This window comes from Cebus imitator, unplaced genomic scaffold, assembly GCF_001604975.1.
Source record: "Cebus imitator isolate Cc_AM_T3 unplaced genomic scaffold, Cebus_imitator-1.0 Scaffold24, whole genome shotgun sequence".
Classification (NCBI taxonomy): domain Eukaryota; kingdom Metazoa; phylum Chordata; class Mammalia; order Primates; family Cebidae; genus Cebus; species Cebus imitator.
This window is the reverse complement of record NW_016107339.1, coordinates 9752108-9769410: the sequence shown is the minus strand read 5'-3', so window position 1 is coordinate 9769410 and position 17303 is coordinate 9752108. Positions and strand designations below refer to the sequence as shown.

Genomic DNA, 17303 nt, shown 5'->3' with positions numbered 1-17303 from the left:
AAAAAAAAAAAAAAAAATTACTCTTTGGATTTCATGATACATTTCCCTGCATGTTGCATGAAGGCCTCTGTACATGTTATTTCTCTACTGAGTGTATTACACACTTAGAGTAAGTCCTTTGGTGTCACCAAAATTCAGATTATTCCTCTACTATAGTACTCTTAACTCCAGGAAATGAGAATCCAAAGCATCTTCAGAAGAGGTATACAAAGAATTGTCCCCAAATGATGATTTCATCTCTTACAGAATTAACATTTATGGTCTGACCTTATATGTCCAACAAAACCTCAGTTGATCAGAATGCTCAAGGATTATTAAACATGAGTAGGAGACATACTTAACAAAACTTAATAATCACCTTGGAGCAGGAAACAATCTTTTGTCTTTAAATGTGCCACTTCTCTGAACCTCATCAATGATAACAGCCATTACCTCATATTCTTTTTCACTCCAGTAATATGTGCATTTAGGCAGAAAGCATGTTCACCTACATTTTGTCTCTGCAGGTGCTTTACTGCATGAACTGTCTAATGACGGTGCTCATAAGCAGTTTGACCACTACCTCGAAGAGCTGATCTTGCCCATCATGGTGGGCTGTGCCAAGAAAGGAGAGCGAGAGTGTCACATTGTTGTGCTGACGGATGAGGATTCTGTGGACTGGGATGAAGACCACCCTCCACCAATGGGGGAGGAATATTCCCAAAGTAGGAGCTTCCGGCATGGTGTAGATGTTTTCAGCAAGAAACTCGCTACCTGGGGTGGCAGCTTGATCCTAGAACCAGTGTGAATATCAAAGTTGAGCCTGTGATGAGCACACTCACCTGGATGACAAATCCCTAGTGATGCAGGTCTAACCTTTATGCTGGGGAACACAGTGAATGTTGTTATACCATTCACCTCTTTCTCTGGTGTCTTGTACTGTGTAACATACTGAGGCAGCACATTCAATGATGGTGTCATTCTTTTAATTCATTTCATTTTTAAATCCTTTTTAATTGGTAATAATTCAAAATTCAAAAAAGCATAAAAGTATATACACTTAAAAAGTCTTATTCTCACTCCTGCCCCATCTATCCCATTCTCTTCCTCAATTTGTTTTATAGGCTTCCAACTATATTCAGTGTACATACATAATCAATTACTTGTTTTCTCCTCCTCTTTCAAATGTACCATGTCATACAACTGTTCTGTGCCGTGTGTTAACATAAAAATCTTCAGCATTCTTTTTTGTGTCTCTATAGTATTCCCTTGCACAAATGTGCCGTAATTGATTTAACCAGTCCTGTTATTGGACATTTAAACTATTGGCAGAGTGCAGTGGCTCACGCCTGTAATCCCAGCCCTTGGGGAGGCTGAGGTGGGCAGATTGTTAGAGGTCAGGAGTTCAAGACCAGCCTGGCCTGAACATAGCGAAACCCCATCTCTACTAAAAATACAAAAATTAGCTGGGCAAGGTGGCACATGCCTGTAACCTAGCTATTCAGGAGGCTGAGACAGGAGAATCGCTTGAACTTGGGAGGCAGAGGTTGCAGTGAGCCAAGATCACACCATTGCACTCCAGCCTGGGTGACAGAGCTAGAATCTGTCTCAAAAAAAAAGATTTTTGTGGCTTTATAATTTTGATAGATGTTGCCAAATTATCCTCCATAAAAGTTGTACCAATTTACACTCACAAAACAGTACATGACAGGTTTCTTTCCATTGTTTCCACCCCCCTACCAAAACAGTGGCTTTTTTTTTTTTCTTTTTTGAGACAGAGTCTCTCTCTATTGCCCAGGCTGGAGTGCAATGGCATGATCTCGACTCAGTGAAACCTCTGCCTCTCAGGTTCAAGTGATTCTCATGCCTCAGCCTCCCGAGTAGCTGGGACTGACTACAGGTGCGTGCCACCACACCCGGCTAATTTTTGTATTATTAGTAGAGATGGGGTTTCACCATGTTGCCCAGGCTGGTCTTGAACTCCTGACCTCAAGTGATCCACCCGCCTTGGCCTCCCAAAGTGCTAGGATTACAGGAGTGGGCCACCATGCCTGGCCAACAGTGGCTTGAAAAAAATTTTTTTTCAGATAGAAGCTTGCTCTTTCACTCAGGCTGGAGTGCAGTGGTACAGTCATGGCTCACTGTGGCCTCGAACACCTGGTCTCAAGTGATTCTCCCACCTCAGCCTCCAAGTAGCTTGGACTGCCGGTGTGTGCCACCACGACTGGCTGATTTTTTTTTTTTTTTTAATTTGTGTAGAGATGGGGTCTCACTATGTTGCTTTGCCTAGGCTGGTCTCAAACTCCTGGCCTCAAGCCATCTTCCTACATTGGCCACCCGAAGTGTTGGGATTATAGCTATAAGCCACCATGCCTGGCCCCAAGACAGTATTTTTTTAAAACTTTTATCTTTGCTAATTTCTTTTTTTTTTTTTTTTTTGAGACGGAGTTTCGCTCTTGTTACCCAGGCTGGAGTGCAATGGCACGATCTCGGCTCACCGCAACCTCCGTCTCCCGGGTTCAGGCAATTCTCCTGCCTCAGCCTCCGGAGTAGCTGGGATTACAGGCACGCGCCACCATGCCCAGCTAATTTTTTTTGTATTTTTTTTTTTTTTTAGTAGAGACGGGGTTTCACCATGTTGACCAGGATGGTCTCGATCTCTTGACCTCGTGATCCACCCGCCTCGGCCTCCCAAAGTGCTGGGATTACAGGCTTGAGCCACCGCGCCCAGCCTGCTAATTTCTTAATAGGTAAAGAAACTGCAGCAGCTCATGATTGGCATGAGTTTTAATTACATTTCTTATTTCATAAGTGAATCTGAAAAAGAAATCTTTTTTTTTTTTTTTTTTTGAGATGGAGTCTCCTTCTGTTGCCTAGGCTGGAGTGCAGTGGTGGGATCTCAGCTCACTGCAACTTCCGCCTCCCGGGTTCAAGTGGTTCTTCCGCCTCAGCCTCCAGAGTAGCTGGGATAAGAGACCACCCACCACCATGCCTGTCTGAGTTTTGTATTTTTAGTAGAGACGGGGTTTCACCATGTTGGCCAGGCTGGTCTCCAGCTCCTGACCTCAACTGATCTGACTGCCTAAGCCTCCCAAAGTGCTGGAAATACAGGTGTAAGCCACTGTGCCAAGACAAAACCTTTTTAGTTTTCAAGAGCCATTGTAATTTCCATTTTTGTTCATGGTGTTTGTGCCTTTTGTCCATTACGAAATCAGATTGTTAGTCTTTTACTTAGTGATTTGTGAAAGCTCTATTTGTGGCAGCTCTTTCTAATTAAAGAAATCAGCCTTTTATGAGTTGCAAATATTTTTTCATTCAGTTGTCTTTTTAGCTTTGGTAAATGGTGGTTTAGGCTATGCAGAGATGTTATATTTCTATAATAATCAGTTTTATGGCTTCTGCATTTAATGTTGTACCCAGAAAGTCCCCAGCCTGAGACTATAAAAATTTCTCTTATGGTTTATGTACTATTTATCATTTAATCTTTGATCCATCTGGATTTTTTGGCATTAGTGGTCAAGTATATCTTTCATTAGTTTGATTGTGTTACCTTATCTCTTTCCTCTTAGGTCTTCACTCCATGGTATTTTTTCTTTTTCAGTTCTTTATAGCTCCAAGCTCTACAGATTCTTCAAATATATTGAGAATCGGGATGTTGCAAAAACAGTGTTAAAGGAACGGGGCCTGAAAAACATTCGCATTGGAATTGAAGGTAAAAAAAAAAAGTCCCAGTCAATATTCAGGTTGGGTCTATGGCCACAGCTTATGTCCTGAAAATTTAGTTTCCAGAGGACCTAGAAAATAGGCATACATGAAAACCACATTCTTACTCAAGTTTGAAGGGTTTCTGTTTTTGTCCTCAGTTTTCATTTTATCTGCAGTTAAAAATGGTTTAAAACAGCCACAGAAACAAGTTCAAATTTACTAATTCAGGATAAAGAGCAGTGAGGGAAAGGACACTGGTAGAAAGAGATACAGCAGGGCTTGTGGGCTCACCAGGTGAGAGCATCGTTCTGCCACCAGTCTTGAAGATGTTTCTGGCATCTGGAAGGGTCCTTCTGAAAAAAGAGCTTGGGGACTCAAAATTTAAGATTATTCCATGCCTTCGAGGAATGTCTGTATCTATTAACAGAACTACTTTGAATGATCTTGAGCAGTGGCTCCAAACCTGTGGTCCCCATGGAAGGCTCTCAAGAGACTTGACTCCTGGAGAGTGCTAAAGCCATTAGCCATCTGGTCTGCCCTGTATGGATCTTTGTTTGACTCTTGTGCTTTGCTACTCTTGCTGCCTCACTTCTGCTCCTACAACCCATCAAACCTTCATTGTGTCTGACTTAAGTTGACTTTAAAGTTGGAAGACATTCTTTTTTTTAAGAGATAGGGTTTCACTCTCGCTCACACTGGAGTACAGTGACACAATCATGGCTCACTGCAGCCTTGACGTCCTGGGCTCAAGTGGTCCTCCTGCCTCAGTCTCCCAGGTAGCAGAGACCACAGGCACATACCACTATGCTGCAATATATATATATATATTTTAACCTTTTTTCTAAGAGATGAGGTCTCCTTCTTTGGCCCAGGCTGGTTTTGAACTCCTGCACTCAAGCAGTCCTCCCGCCTTGGCCTCCCAAAGTGCTAGGATGACAGATGTGAGCCACAGTGCCCAGCCTTGGAAGACGTTTTTGAAGATTATCTATTAAACCTCCTCCTCTGTCTTTCCCTTGTCAGGTACATTTCCCAGAACAACCCATTGAGCTATTTTACCATTAGAACCTTCTGCCATACATACTTAATAGATAACTGCCTCCCTCTCCTGCTTGTCTTCTCATTCATAGCCTCTGAAGCTACTTTGACTATTTCTCCTGTTTCCATGTGACAGCCTTTCACATATTTTAGGCAGCATCTCTGTTTTTTCTTTAGGCTAAACATCCCACATTTCCTTAACTGTTTATCATTTAGTATGTCCTCTGTCCAACAGAATTCAGAGGACTAGAGTAGCCATGCCTCAGGAGGATTTTTGTTCCATGGTATTGTTACCAGCAACAGCAGGTTCCTGAACTAGTAAGAGGCTTCTCTCCTTTTTCCATTAGAAGGGATAGAATTTTTGTTACCCCTCAGTTAGTCCCTTCTAAGGACAAGACCTACTAATCTGAGCAGCAAGGAAGTGAACATGTAGGTGCTTGGGGCTGAGAGAGCATGCAGCAGGGACTAGTCACTTCTCACGTATTTTTCAGGCTATGATTTTGGGAGAAAAGTGATGTGGTTAGGAAGGAGAAAATATGGACACCAGAGTGAGCACAATTTGTCAGTCATGAGAATGGCCTTTTTCTGTTGCAGGTTACCCTACCTGTAAAGAAAAAATTAAGAGAAGACCTGGCGGCCGGTCTGAAGTCATCTATAATTATGTGCAACGCCCCTTCATCCAGATGTCGTGGGAAAAAGAAGAAGGAAAGAGTCGCCATGTGGATTTTCAGTGTGTTCGAAGCAAATCCCTCACGAATCTGGTAGCTGCTGGAGAAGATGTCTTGGAGGACCAGGAGATATTAATGCATCACCCACCACAAGTGGATGAACTTGACCGGCTAAATGCCCCACTTTCTCAGATGGCTTCTAATGACTTTCAGGATTAGGGCCAGCTGTGGGTCTACCCCTTGTCAGACCCCATCTCACCCGAGATACCTGCAGCCAGCCCTCCCTCATGATTTGTCTCACCCTGAGTAGAAGACATGCTTCTCCGCTATCCTTTTCCTTTCTCCCATGATTAACATGTGTCCTTTTCAGTAAGTCTGTGCCTCTGGCAGGGGATGAAGTACTCACTGGTGAATTAGCCACCATCTTTGCAGAAGCCCTGGTAACTTGAAAAATTTGGGTCTGGTGCTGTTCACTGAGTCTTTGTGTAACTGCAAAAGCAGGAAAGGAATTCAAGACTCCTGTTGCCTCGTGTTTAGCAAAGCAGTCCTCATCCTTTTTAGTCTGTTCTTGGGTTTTTTTGTTTTATACCAGGCAAATTGCTTAGTAGCAAAGGGACCAAACTTAAAAGGTGACAATCCCTAACTTCTAAAAGCAGGCACCAGATGCTCATTAGAGGTTAATCAAGATGCCATTCTTGGAGGCCTCTGCACCCAAATTGCATCTGGAAAGAACTATAGGCTCCCATTCAGAATGTCCAAAAGGAAATTCTCAAGAGCTTAAATTCAGATTTCTCATTAATGCAATGAAAAATTCAAAACCACACAGATTCTTTGGCAGGAAGGATAATGGAATAACAATGTTGAGGAGACCTTTTTAGCTTCAAGGTTTTGGAATCTAAACAATTTGATGATTCATTTGGAATGAAACAACTCAAGTAGAAGAACCTCTCCAAATCAGGCCAATTGGATTATCCTGGCTTGGAATCTGTTGTGAAACCACAGATCTTGACACTCTGGGGCAGCACATTGCTGTGGATGTGGCTAGGAGACCTTAGAATGGCTTAAAGGCTTTCAAGATGACAGCAGAAATGTCTCAGAAGTGCCCAGTTTCTCAATAGAAAGACTTAAGAGTTCCAGCCGGGGGTGTCTGGAGTAAAGCTGGGTGGGAACCATCATCTGCACAGTCCCTGTCCTGGTGCAGGATTTTCCTCTGCGTGTTTTCTTTTCATATCATGGGATTTTTGGATATCTGTGTATTTTGGTTTTTGAAATAGCCTAATAGCTGCTCACACACTGGGTAAGAAAATTATACCAATGTCATCCCCAAGCGAAGAGTGAGTTGAAGGGAAATTGAGCCCAGTCATTTTATGTGATCTGTCAGCTCTGTTATCAGTGCGTTCTCACCCAGATCACCCTCCCCAGTCCCCACAGTGCTGAACCACCTTCCTCTTCTCCATGGCTATTAATAGTATGGTTACATTTAGAGTCCAGACCCAAATACAAATATTTTGGGATTATCCCACAGTTTGTGATAGAAGCTGACTGGAATACAGGTTGAGTATCTCTTATCCAAAATGCTTGGGACCAGAAATGTTTCAGGTTTCAGGTATTTTTCAGATTTTTGAATATTTGCAGAATACTTAACAGCTGAACACCCCAAATCTGAAAAGCTTTTGAACATCATGTTGACACTCAAAAAACTGGATTTTGGAGCATTTCAGATTTCAAATTTTTGAATTTGGGATGCTTACCCTGTGTGAGAGGCTACTTGATTCCATTTAATGACTGTCCCAGTTATAATCATCCAAAGATAAAAGCCGGGTAGATGTTGAAAGCTCTTTCCAGGATTGAAGAAGAGCGTTCTTATGTCTCTTACGTGATTAGCATCACAGTAGGAATAAATGCTCTGTTCTTCACTAGGAAGTTGAGCGATCCCCCACATGACAACCATTGGCATCCATTTGCAAGGCTGATGGCCTGGATTAAGGGTTAGGATTATTTGTAGCTAGAAGGTAGTTTTATTTCCGTGAAACTAGTTGGTTCATATTTGAGGTCAGGTTTGGCCCTGACCTTACCAGTACCACATTTATACCCACTACCAGTTGACTAGCCCAGATAATTGTTAAATGGTGCTTCCTTTCTGCTTCTCAGAAGACTTCCATGCCGTTACAAAGGAAATTTGAATTACCTAGTGTTTGTATATTCCATAAGTATGTGTAACTTCTGTTATACAGCTTATGTACTGTTCACATTTAAGTGTAAACATGCCACAGCTAACACTTAAAAATGAAAACTAGTTCTTCCTCAGGGGAAAAAAAAAAGATAGGAAGTATGGCATGTACTTGATAGTGTTCTGTGTAACCCTTGACTTTGCTCAGGCTTTCAAGATTGAAGTCCTTTTTCCCCCAACTTAACATGCATTTGGCCCCAACCTGTGGGGTTTCAGTAAGCTTGAAATCTGTGAAGGCAGGTCTTCTAGTCACGAGGTGGTGGTGACTAAAGGAAAAGCTTGGACCACAGGTTCCTTCTGGTGAAGAGGAAGGTTTATTTCTATGCCCCTCCCACAACCCTCCACGTGGAGCTCACCCAAGCCTGCTCCATTCCTGGGGCAGTACAAAAAGCAGGACCTCTCAGACCTCACAGAAACAAGGGCTGGGTTGAGGTCATCCCCTTCAGAGTTGGTTACTGACCAGATGGGCAAGAGGCATTTCTAATTCTAAAAAGGTGGAACTTGGGTTTGGTGTTTTCTTCTAAGTGCCTAAATAAGCAAGCCAGGCTGTTTATACAGAAACATTTTCATAAGAAGATGGTTTTAGCCAGAGTACCTTACTCAGATCATCTCAGCAAGCCATGATTAACTTGAATCTGAGGTTTAGAATCTTGAATTTGCATCTGCAGCATGTCACGCAGGGTCAATGAGGAAACATTTGCCACTCAGGAGTTGGAGGGAGAGCAAGAGGACAGTGTTAAGATGTGTCAGATCATTTAATGGTTTCTCCTAAGCTAAGCCCTGGAAAAATATTTGAAAGAACGGCAGCAAAAAGGATAAGAAAGTAAGCTACATTTACTGCACAATATGCAATAGCCAGTACTACTATAAATCACAAGAGAACAGTATGATGTTTAATATATACTGGTCTATGAAAATACTGTGGAATACGCCCAGGAAGGTTAGATGTGTTTGCAGGTAGTGTCCCAAGGGTCCCCCTCTAAGTAAAAGAAATATTCAGACCACAGGCTTTAATGTAAACTCATAAAGTGGAACATGGAGGATTTTTTTTTAAAGTGTCAATCAAAGTTAAAAAGGTTTTTGGCCAGGCGCAGTGGCTCACGCCTGTAATCCCAGCACTTTGGGAGGCCGAGGCGGGCAGATCACCTAAGGTCAGGAGTTTAAGAGCAGCCTGGGCCGGGCACAGTGGCTCATGCCTGTAATCCCAGCACTTTGGAGGCCGAGGTGGGCAGATCACAAGGTCAAGAGATCGAGACCATCCCGGCCAACATGGTGAAACCCCGTCTCTACTTAAAAAAATACAAAAAATTAGCTGGGCATGGTGGTGCGCGCCTGTAGTCCCAGCTACTCGGGAGGTTGAGGCAGGAGAATTGCTTGAACCCTGGAGGCAGAGGTTGCAGTGAGCCGAGATAGCGCCACTGCACTCCAGCCTGGCGCCTGGCGACAGACTGAGACTCTGTCTCAAAAAAAAAAAGAGCAGCCTGGCCATTATGGTGAAACCCCATCTACTAAAAATACAAAAAAGTTAGCTGGCTGTGGTGGCAGGCACCTATAGTCCCAGCTGCTCGGGAGGCTGAGGCAGGGGAATCACTTGAACCTGGGAGGTGGAGGTTGCAGTGAGCTGAGATTGCACCATTGCACTCCAGCCTGGGCAACAGAGCAAGACTATCTCAAAAAAGAAAAAAATCAAGGATTTTGGTTGGGTGCAGTGGCTCATGCTTGTAACACCAGCACTTTGGGAGGCCAAGGGGGGATCACTTGAGGCCAAGAGTTTGAGACTGGCCTGGGCAACAAAAAAATAGCCAGGCATGGTGGTGCATACCTGTAGTCCCAGCTTCTCAAGAAGCTGAGGCAGAATAATTGCTTGAGCCCAGGAGGATGAGGCTGCAGTGAGCCATAATCACACCACTGCACTCCAGCCTGGATGACAGAGCAAGACCCTGTCTCAAAAAACATTTTAAGTCAAGGGTTTGTAGTAACATATATTCAATGCCACTTGTTGCCATCACTTTGCAGTTGTTGAAATGGGCAAACTGAGCTCAGAAAGCAAATCTGATGCCTTCATGGGAGATGGAGCCACATTTGTGTTCTGGGTGGGATCACTTGTGCAGGAGAACATTATTTTCTCCTGAAGGCAAGATGCTTGTAGGTTTTGCCTCTTTACTTTGTATTTACTTTTAAAATTGCACTTGTTCACCTACCAGTGTTTATGAAATCCTATATTGGGGATGCTTTTTCTATAATAAAATATTATCATTTATGTGTCTTTTTTTTAGCAGAAAGTAAAATTAGAAATCAAGATGTTGGGCCAGGCACGGTGGCTGTGACTCACGCCTGTAATCCCAGCACTTTGGGAGGTCAAAGCAGGTAGATCATGTGAGGTCAGGAGTTTAAGACCAGCCTAGCCAACGTGGCGAAAACCCATCTCTACTAAAAATACAAAAACTAGACAGGTGTGGTGGCACATGCTTGTAGTCCCAGGTACTTGGAGGGCTGAGGCAGAAGAATTGCTTGAACCCATGAGGCGGAAGCTGCAGTAAGCCGAGATTGCGCCACTGTACTCCAGCCTGAGCAACAGAGCGAGAATCCGTCTCAAAAAAGTAGATAGGTCTTTGAAGACCTCACTACCAAAGTGGTAGTTGAAGCCACAGTATGGTGAAGATCACCAAGAGCTCACATGACAAGAGGGCAAAGGCACCAGCACCAACATTTAAGTGACAGGCAGAGGAACTAGTAAGAAGGAAGTCAGGGAGGTGTGAGGAGAGTTAGTTTGTTTTAGAGGTTAACAGTGTGAATGCAGCAGATCAAAATGAGGACTGAAGGGAACCCAATGGATATAGCAGAACACCAGTGACCAGAGGAGTGATATAAATACAAGCATGTTTTACACAGAGGATAGTTTACATTTCACACACACGGCAGAAACTAGAGCGGCATGGATTAAAGTAGGGAGGTGGGAAATGAAGTAAAAGTGACTGCAGGGTGTTCCTTATGCTTTTCACGAAGTAGTACCTATTCACAGACCCATGCCTCCCCAACACAGGAGCATACTGACCAGCCTATAAAACCCTGCACTGCTCACTTTTTCCCTTCTGCCGAATCACTGCTGCCTAAATAAAAACATCTCTGGGAAGCTTCACTAAGCTACTCACAACTCTAGGTTGGCTCGTCAGCACTGTTACGTCGACGCTAATGTAGTAAGGTGATGCTACATTCCATTAAGCCACTTGGGAATTCTCTCAAACTGATCTGCAATTCAGAACCACGGTCAGCTCCCTGTTGCCTCACCAGACTGCCTGGAATTGAGTCTGTACGTCACAGATGCTTCAACGTTGCTTGGGCAAGGTATTTTTCTCTGGAAATGTGCGTGGAAAAGCATCACAAAGGCCATTTTTGTCAGTGATGGCTTTGGTGGATCATCCCAGGGAAATATGTTATGTAGGAAATGAAAATAACATTCACTGAATCCTTCTAAGTTCGTTAAAAACAACACTTGGGTTACGCAGGAGCCCAGGAGAATCAGGACTAGGCGATCTACAAAAGTGCTTTCCAAGGAAATAATCCCGACAAAAAGCATTACCAACTGATGAGAGGGGGGAACTCCTATTAGGCCATATAAATGAGTTTTGAAATTGGCAATCTGTTTTGCAGAACCTGAGTACAATCCTGAAAGAATTCATGTGAATCTTACTTTTGACATTTTTTGGGTTTCTCTGAGACAGAGTCTCGGGCTGGAGTGCAGTGACACAATCTCAGCTCCCCACAACCTCCACCTCCCAGGCTCAAGTGATTCTCCCACCTCAGCCTCCTGAGCAGCTGGGACTACAGACACGTGCCACCATGCTAATTTTTTTTGTATTTTTGGTAGAGACAGGGGTTTGCCATGTTGCCCAGGTTGTTCTTGAACTAACTGGGCTCAAGCAATCCACTCACTTCAGCCTCCCAAAGTGCTAGGATTAACACGTGAGCCATCATGCCCAGCCCTCTGAAAGTAATTCCAAGAGCAACAATGGATCAAGCTGGTATCCACCCATCAACACTCAGAAAAGTAGTGTAGATAATTTAGATATGGCGGAAGGGGGTACTAAATAAATGCCAATTAACCAAGCCACCTAAAAAGAAACAGGTACAAAGCCGGGCGCGGTGGCTCAAGCCTGTAATCCCAGCACTTTGGGAGGCTGAGGCGGGTGGATCACGAGGTCAAGAGATCAAGACCATCCTGGTCAAAATGGTGAAACCCCGTCTCTACTAAAAATACAAAAAATTAGCTGGGCTTGGTGGTGCGTGCCTGTAATCCCAGCTACTCAGGAGGCTGAAGCAGGAGAATTGCCTGAACCCAGGAGGCGGAGGTTGCGGTGAGCCGAGATCGCGCCATCGCACTCCAGCCTGGGTAACAAGAGCGAAACTCCGTCCAAAAAAAAAAAAAAAAAGAGGTACTAAAGACAATTGTGACACATTCCTGAATTGGGAGACTGAATGATATGATTTTGGCTTCATTTTAGTATGCAGTACAGTTATATATTATTTTCTAACTCCTCCAATGAGAGTAGGAAACAATTTCTGCGAACAGGATCAACACTGAGCCAGTGTCGCCCAATATGTTTCTTGGGATTCATACGCCTTAGAAAGACATCACCCATTCTGGCTGCATTTAGCTTCCTCTGCCTTCTGTTTCTACTCTGGCTGGTCTTTGCCCCTCCCTTCTTGACTCTGAGGTGCTTTTCCCTACCCAGATGAGGGGTTAACAAGTGGGACACATGGGACTCCTCCAATAAACAACATTTCAGAGCCTGCTCTGATGGACACAAAGAGCTGAACAATTCCATCTTATGAGCTCATGAGATTCCTGGTCGACTGCAGGCTGGGAAAAAACGGGGCTGGGCTGTAAAGAGCCGTACAAAAGGTCCACCAGCTGACAGCACTTTTGTCAGGATGCGTCCTTGGCCATACTGTGTGGGGAGGGCCCACTGTCTTGCAATACAGAGGTAAGTGGAAGAAGCGCATGCAGTGGGGGCAAGAGAAGTCTCTTCATATGGACAGTGATTCCAGAGACTAGCTCCCTCAGAACAAAAGTCAGTCCCAGCTTCCCTGAGATGGATAAGCACTTTGCATGAAGACGGTGATACAGTTTCGAAATTAACACTTAAAATTAGGCATTCTAATAGTTTGTGGACAAAGGGGTTAAAACAGCCACCAGCACTCTGCCTCTAAGTTATAAGCCACTATTTGCTTTAAATCACATCACAGTCCCTTCTCAGCCTTTTTGCCAAAATCAAATGCAGTATCTGTTCTTATCAGTTCAATAAATCACACCACAGATTTCCACTACTGTTTTCACACAGTTTATTCAGAAGTTTAAAAGTTAAAATGTGGGCATTTTCCCGTAAAACAAATCATCCCCTGCCACTCCCCAACAAAAAGACTCTCCTAACACTGCAGTTACTTCTCTTTACCCAGGCTTACCACACACTTGCAGAACACACAGGAGTCAACACCCCAACTATTTGGTAATACAAAGAGACTACAAAGTTACACAAAAGAATCTCATTTACTCCTTTTCACTAGCAGGCTATGAATGAAAGATTGAGAGGCAAACATATCATCTTCATCCAAGAGTTGAGACTTCCCTAACCTTTTTTCTTCCTTGAAGAGGTTAAAACCCAAAGCAGTTTCACTGACAACTGTAACTGATACTCCATTTTTCTTTTCTGAATGGCTAAGCTAGGAGATACTTTCCTTTCAAAGCTGATCTTCACAACCTCAAGACTGGCAGAAAGCAGGCTCCCAGCTGCAGCTCGGCCACAATGCTCTGCAATAGGCAAAATTCCCACACAGGTGCAAATGATGCTTTAAGAGTTATCAAAACTTTTTTAAAAAGTAATAATGCATTAATATGGAGCCTCCACATTTTTCTGACAAAATTTCTCTAAAGGTGGTGGCAGCTGTGAAACAGAAGGCACTTTGTGCTAAAATTCAGTCTCTTATGAGAGAACGCCACAGCAGAGACACCCAATCTGCCTAACTTGCAGGCGACCCTTTAGGGTGGGGAGAAGTATCCTCCAGGAAGGCATCTGCAAAAGGAAAAAACTGTAATCATGATTCCAAGGCAAAATGGCTAAAGTTGGGAGAGAAGAAATACCGAGAGAAGAGACAAAACATGGTTGCACCAAGGACTGAGGAGTGAACTTTACAAGGACTTGTCAGCTGGCTCTGTACTTCTATTAGGCTGGTTCCTTCACCATTTCCAAAGAGGTTCTGGAGACCTTGCAGGAACAGGAAGAGCACCTTAGCCAAGAGGATTCCAGGCCTCCTGCCTCTGCCTGGGTTCTCCTTGTTAGGTTCCCAAGTAATAAACTGAGTTCCCATTGGCAGTATTTGCAGGTATTGCTGGTCCACAGCAACATCTGTTTTAGGGGTTTTCTGGGTACAGCCGTGAAGAGAAAGTGAGGATTTTCCACATGATCCGGGATTCCTTGGCAATGCCCAAAGGCTTTCTGGGCCTTCTAAGAGCAACAATGGATCAGGCTGGTAACCCCCATCAACACTCAGAAAAGCAGCATGGGTATTTTATATTGGGGGCAGAGAGGAGATAAATCAATGGACTGACAGTCTTTATCTTAGTACCATAAATAAAGTGCACCATGAATGGAGGCTATAAGCCACTCTCCTGAGGCTGAGGTATGGATAGAAACTTCCATCACCACCCTCAGGGTGGCAGATCATTTCCTTCAGCCAGGATACTGGCTGCTAAGACTGTCGTTATTGCTTTATTTCCTTAGTACTATGGGACTTTTTAGCTATAAAGGAAAAAGAAATACTTAGTGGGCTTGGCAGACAGCATGTCACAAAATCACAGGAACTGGCTGATATTCGATGACTATACATGACGATCTCAATAATGATGGATGATGGCTGTTTTTCCCCTTCATTCTGATGAACTTAGGAAAACTCAAGTTGTTTTGAAAACACCTATCGAATTGGCTCATGATGCTTCAGAAGAAGCAGGAAAGCTGTTTATGGCCGATGTAGTAGAAATGGTTGTCTTTGTTTACAAGTTTTCAGATGGATTGTGGAAGAAAATCCTCTTATTATCACATTTCAGGAGACTTTACTGTGACATATTGGTGGGTTACATCAACTTCTCGGAAGCTCTTCAAGAGTGTGAGAGGAAAAGCATGATGTTGCACAAAGAACTCTGCTCCACGTAGGATTCTGTGGCAAGAGTACTATTTTGCTGCTTTCATGTAGGAAGGTATTGCCCCCCTTGCAGTCAGACCCTCAAAGCGCTTGTATGTGTAATTGATGAAGACCCAGTCTTTGTTCTTGTAGTCAGTCTCAGGGTGATTACTTGTGGCCACTGGGAAAGAAATAGATGTGAGAGTTGATTCACTGCCTTACCTCCAATGGACTATTCACGGTGCTGAAGACAGCGCTCAGAAGATCATACCAGTTTCTAATTGGGAAAGCTTATTTTTCACTCTACAAATTTTTTACATTTTCTTGCTCAGGTTCTTTAAATCTTGTATTCCTTCACGAGTATTTTTAATGTTTTATTTTCCCATTCCTGACATTTCAGATTATCTAACACTTAGTAAATAACAAAAGAACAGATTTTTGTGACTTACCCACCCAGTGGAGCAGTCTAAACATGGGAGCTGATATTGATTTTCCATTCACCAACGTTTCACCACTACCCAGCACTAGAACTGGAAAAGTACTTACAAAGAACCTGAAGAACTGAAGTTTCTCTCCATGTTCAATACCCTGATTTGTAAGCATCATCCCAAAACTGGGGGTAAATAATGTGCTTATAAGGCAGCAGGAGACAATGGTGGTGGTGTTACCTGTTGGCTTAAGAATATCAGATTCTGGAAACTCATCGAAGTTTGAGGTATCATCAATGCTTTTGATTTCAATAGATATTGCAGCAGGTCTCTCTCTGCCAAGGATATACATGCCAAAAATTACTAAGTTAGTAATCATATGGATCATGCCAATCAAGTTTTTCTCCAAAAAAGACCCCTGGTCTGACATGATCAGGCTATTCACTGGCAGGCAGCATTTATTTTCTCTGAAAAACTTACAAACACTGACCAACCAAGCCAACTGACTGGATCCAAACAAAATAAATTATGATTTAAAAAAAAAAAAAAACTCAATCATTCATAGCTAGAAAGAAAGATAACAATAATTAAAACCTGAAGTTAATGAAACTCCCCGCAATGGCCTGTCCTGTTTACTAAAAAGGGAAACTGAACCTCTAAGTGTCCCCTTGTGCAGTGTTCTGCCCTTCTCTCACTAGAGGTGCCAACAAGCAGGATGGCTAAAAAAGTGGCAAAGGAAAAAAAAAAAATCATAAGAAGCAAATCAGAACACAATTATAAATAAATTAAAACTTCTTCACCTTCTATTTAATAACCAGGGAATGCTGAATCAGAAGGTCTGGACTATCACAGGCGGTCCATGCTGCTGGCTGTAGTCTACCACCCCCACCATAACAATTTTCACTTTCCCCTTCCCTCTCTACCTCCACCCCTCCAATCTTTCCTCCACACCTTTCTCCCTTCTTTATGTCCCTGTGATACCCTTCACCCTTTCGGTAGGAACAGTCCCACTGGTGGGATGTAAGAGGTTGCTGAGTTCGAGGTAAAGGGTAACATACTTCCTAGATGCTCCCTCCACCACGGAAACCAAAGCTCACTTCGCTTTGTAAATAACTGCAAGATTCAATGTTTTCTATGACACACGCTGACAAAAAAGCCAACGCCCAACCTTCAACATGAATGAAAATCAGGGGAAGATCCTAAATCTCTAAGAAGCTCTCTGTCCTTACTTGGCTTGCCAATGATGATCCTTCCAAATTATTAGTAAGTGAACTACATACTTTCTGAAATAATTCTGAAAGTTTTTATATGGATATACCTGATATGTTCCCAGTCAACGCCTTCAAAAAAAGAGTTATTTTTGATTTCCTCAACTCCAGGAGCTCCAATTCTATGTTCCCATTCACAGCAGAATCTGGAAAAGACAGAGGTCTTTCAGCACACCTCAAGTAGTCTCTTCAGAAAAAGAAAAGGAATAACTTTTTTTTTTGAGACAGGATCTCACTCTGTCACCCAGGCTGGAGTCCAGTAGCACAATCATGGCTCACTGCAGCCTCAACCTCCTGGGCTCAAGTGATCCTCCCATCTCAGCCTCCCAAGCTGGGACCACAGGTTCCATCACGCTGGGCCAATTTTTTTTTTTTTTTTTTTTAGAGGTAGGGATTTGCTGTGTTGTCCAGGCTGGTCTCAAGCTCCTGGGCTCAAGTGATCCCCCTGCCTCAGCCTCCCAAAGTGCTGAGATTATAGGCGTGAGCCACCATTCCCAGCCTTTTTATTCTTTTAAAGAGGAATAAGAGGAAACAGAAGGCAGATTCAGGAGATAACAAAAGTTTTTAAAAAATGGAATCATTCCTATTAAAAAGCTGGGAAAGAAGATGAAGGGATGTTCTCTAATACCTCAAAATTAGATCCTTGGCTTTCTCAGAGATGGGAACTTCTGGAGGAAAAGTCAAAGTTTCTTTCCAGTTCATCACCTTCTTATATGTCTCTTGAGGGGTCTCAGAACAGAAAGGTGGGTAGCCTGCAATAAAAAAGGAGCTTCGGAGCTTTTACACCCCAGAACTTTGAATCTGACTGAGATTA

The 17303-nt window shown here is 43.3% G+C and overlaps 2 protein-coding genes and 1 long non-coding RNA gene across 7 annotated transcripts in view; 2 read left to right on the top strand and 1 right to left on the bottom strand.

Moving 5' to 3' along the window:
- KCTD20 (potassium channel tetramerization domain containing 20) overlaps positions 1-7594 on the top strand; it is a 38549-nt gene extending 30955 nt beyond the window's left edge. For all 3 annotated transcript variants that reach the window (XM_017522602.2, XM_017522599.2, XM_017522600.2), the window contains 3 exons: positions 507-704; positions 3581-3691; positions 5314-7594. In XM_017522602.2, coding sequence (XP_017378091.1) covers positions 507-704; positions 3581-3691; positions 5314-5606 — 602 coding nt within the window. In that variant the 3' untranslated portion in view covers positions 5607-7594. The remainder of the gene's footprint in view (positions 1-506; positions 705-3580; positions 3692-5313) is intronic.
- Positions 7595-11496: 3902 nt separating this feature from the next.
- LOC108299997 lies at positions 11497-13270 on the top strand. Its single transcript, XR_001823203.2, has 2 exons — positions 11497-11743; positions 12051-13270. It is a non-coding gene; the product is annotated as an uncharacterized LOC108299997 (long non-coding RNA).
- The window catches only part of STK38 (serine/threonine kinase 38), a 51742-nt gene continuing 47382 nt past the window's right edge, over positions 12944-17303 (bottom strand). For 2 of the 3 annotated variants that reach the window (XM_017522597.2, XM_017522598.2), the window contains exons 11-14: positions 17118-17241; positions 16540-16635; positions 15462-15556; positions 12954-14974 (exon numbers count right to left, since the gene is read on the bottom strand). In XM_017522597.2, the coding sequence (XP_017378086.1) occupies positions 14844-14974; positions 15462-15556; positions 16540-16635; positions 17118-17241 (446 nt within the window). In that variant the 3' untranslated portion in view covers positions 12954-14843. Of the gene's footprint in view, positions 14975-15461; positions 15557-16539; positions 16636-17117; positions 17242-17303 lie in introns of all 3 variants that reach the window. The other variant, XM_037736245.1, reaches the window with a different exon arrangement.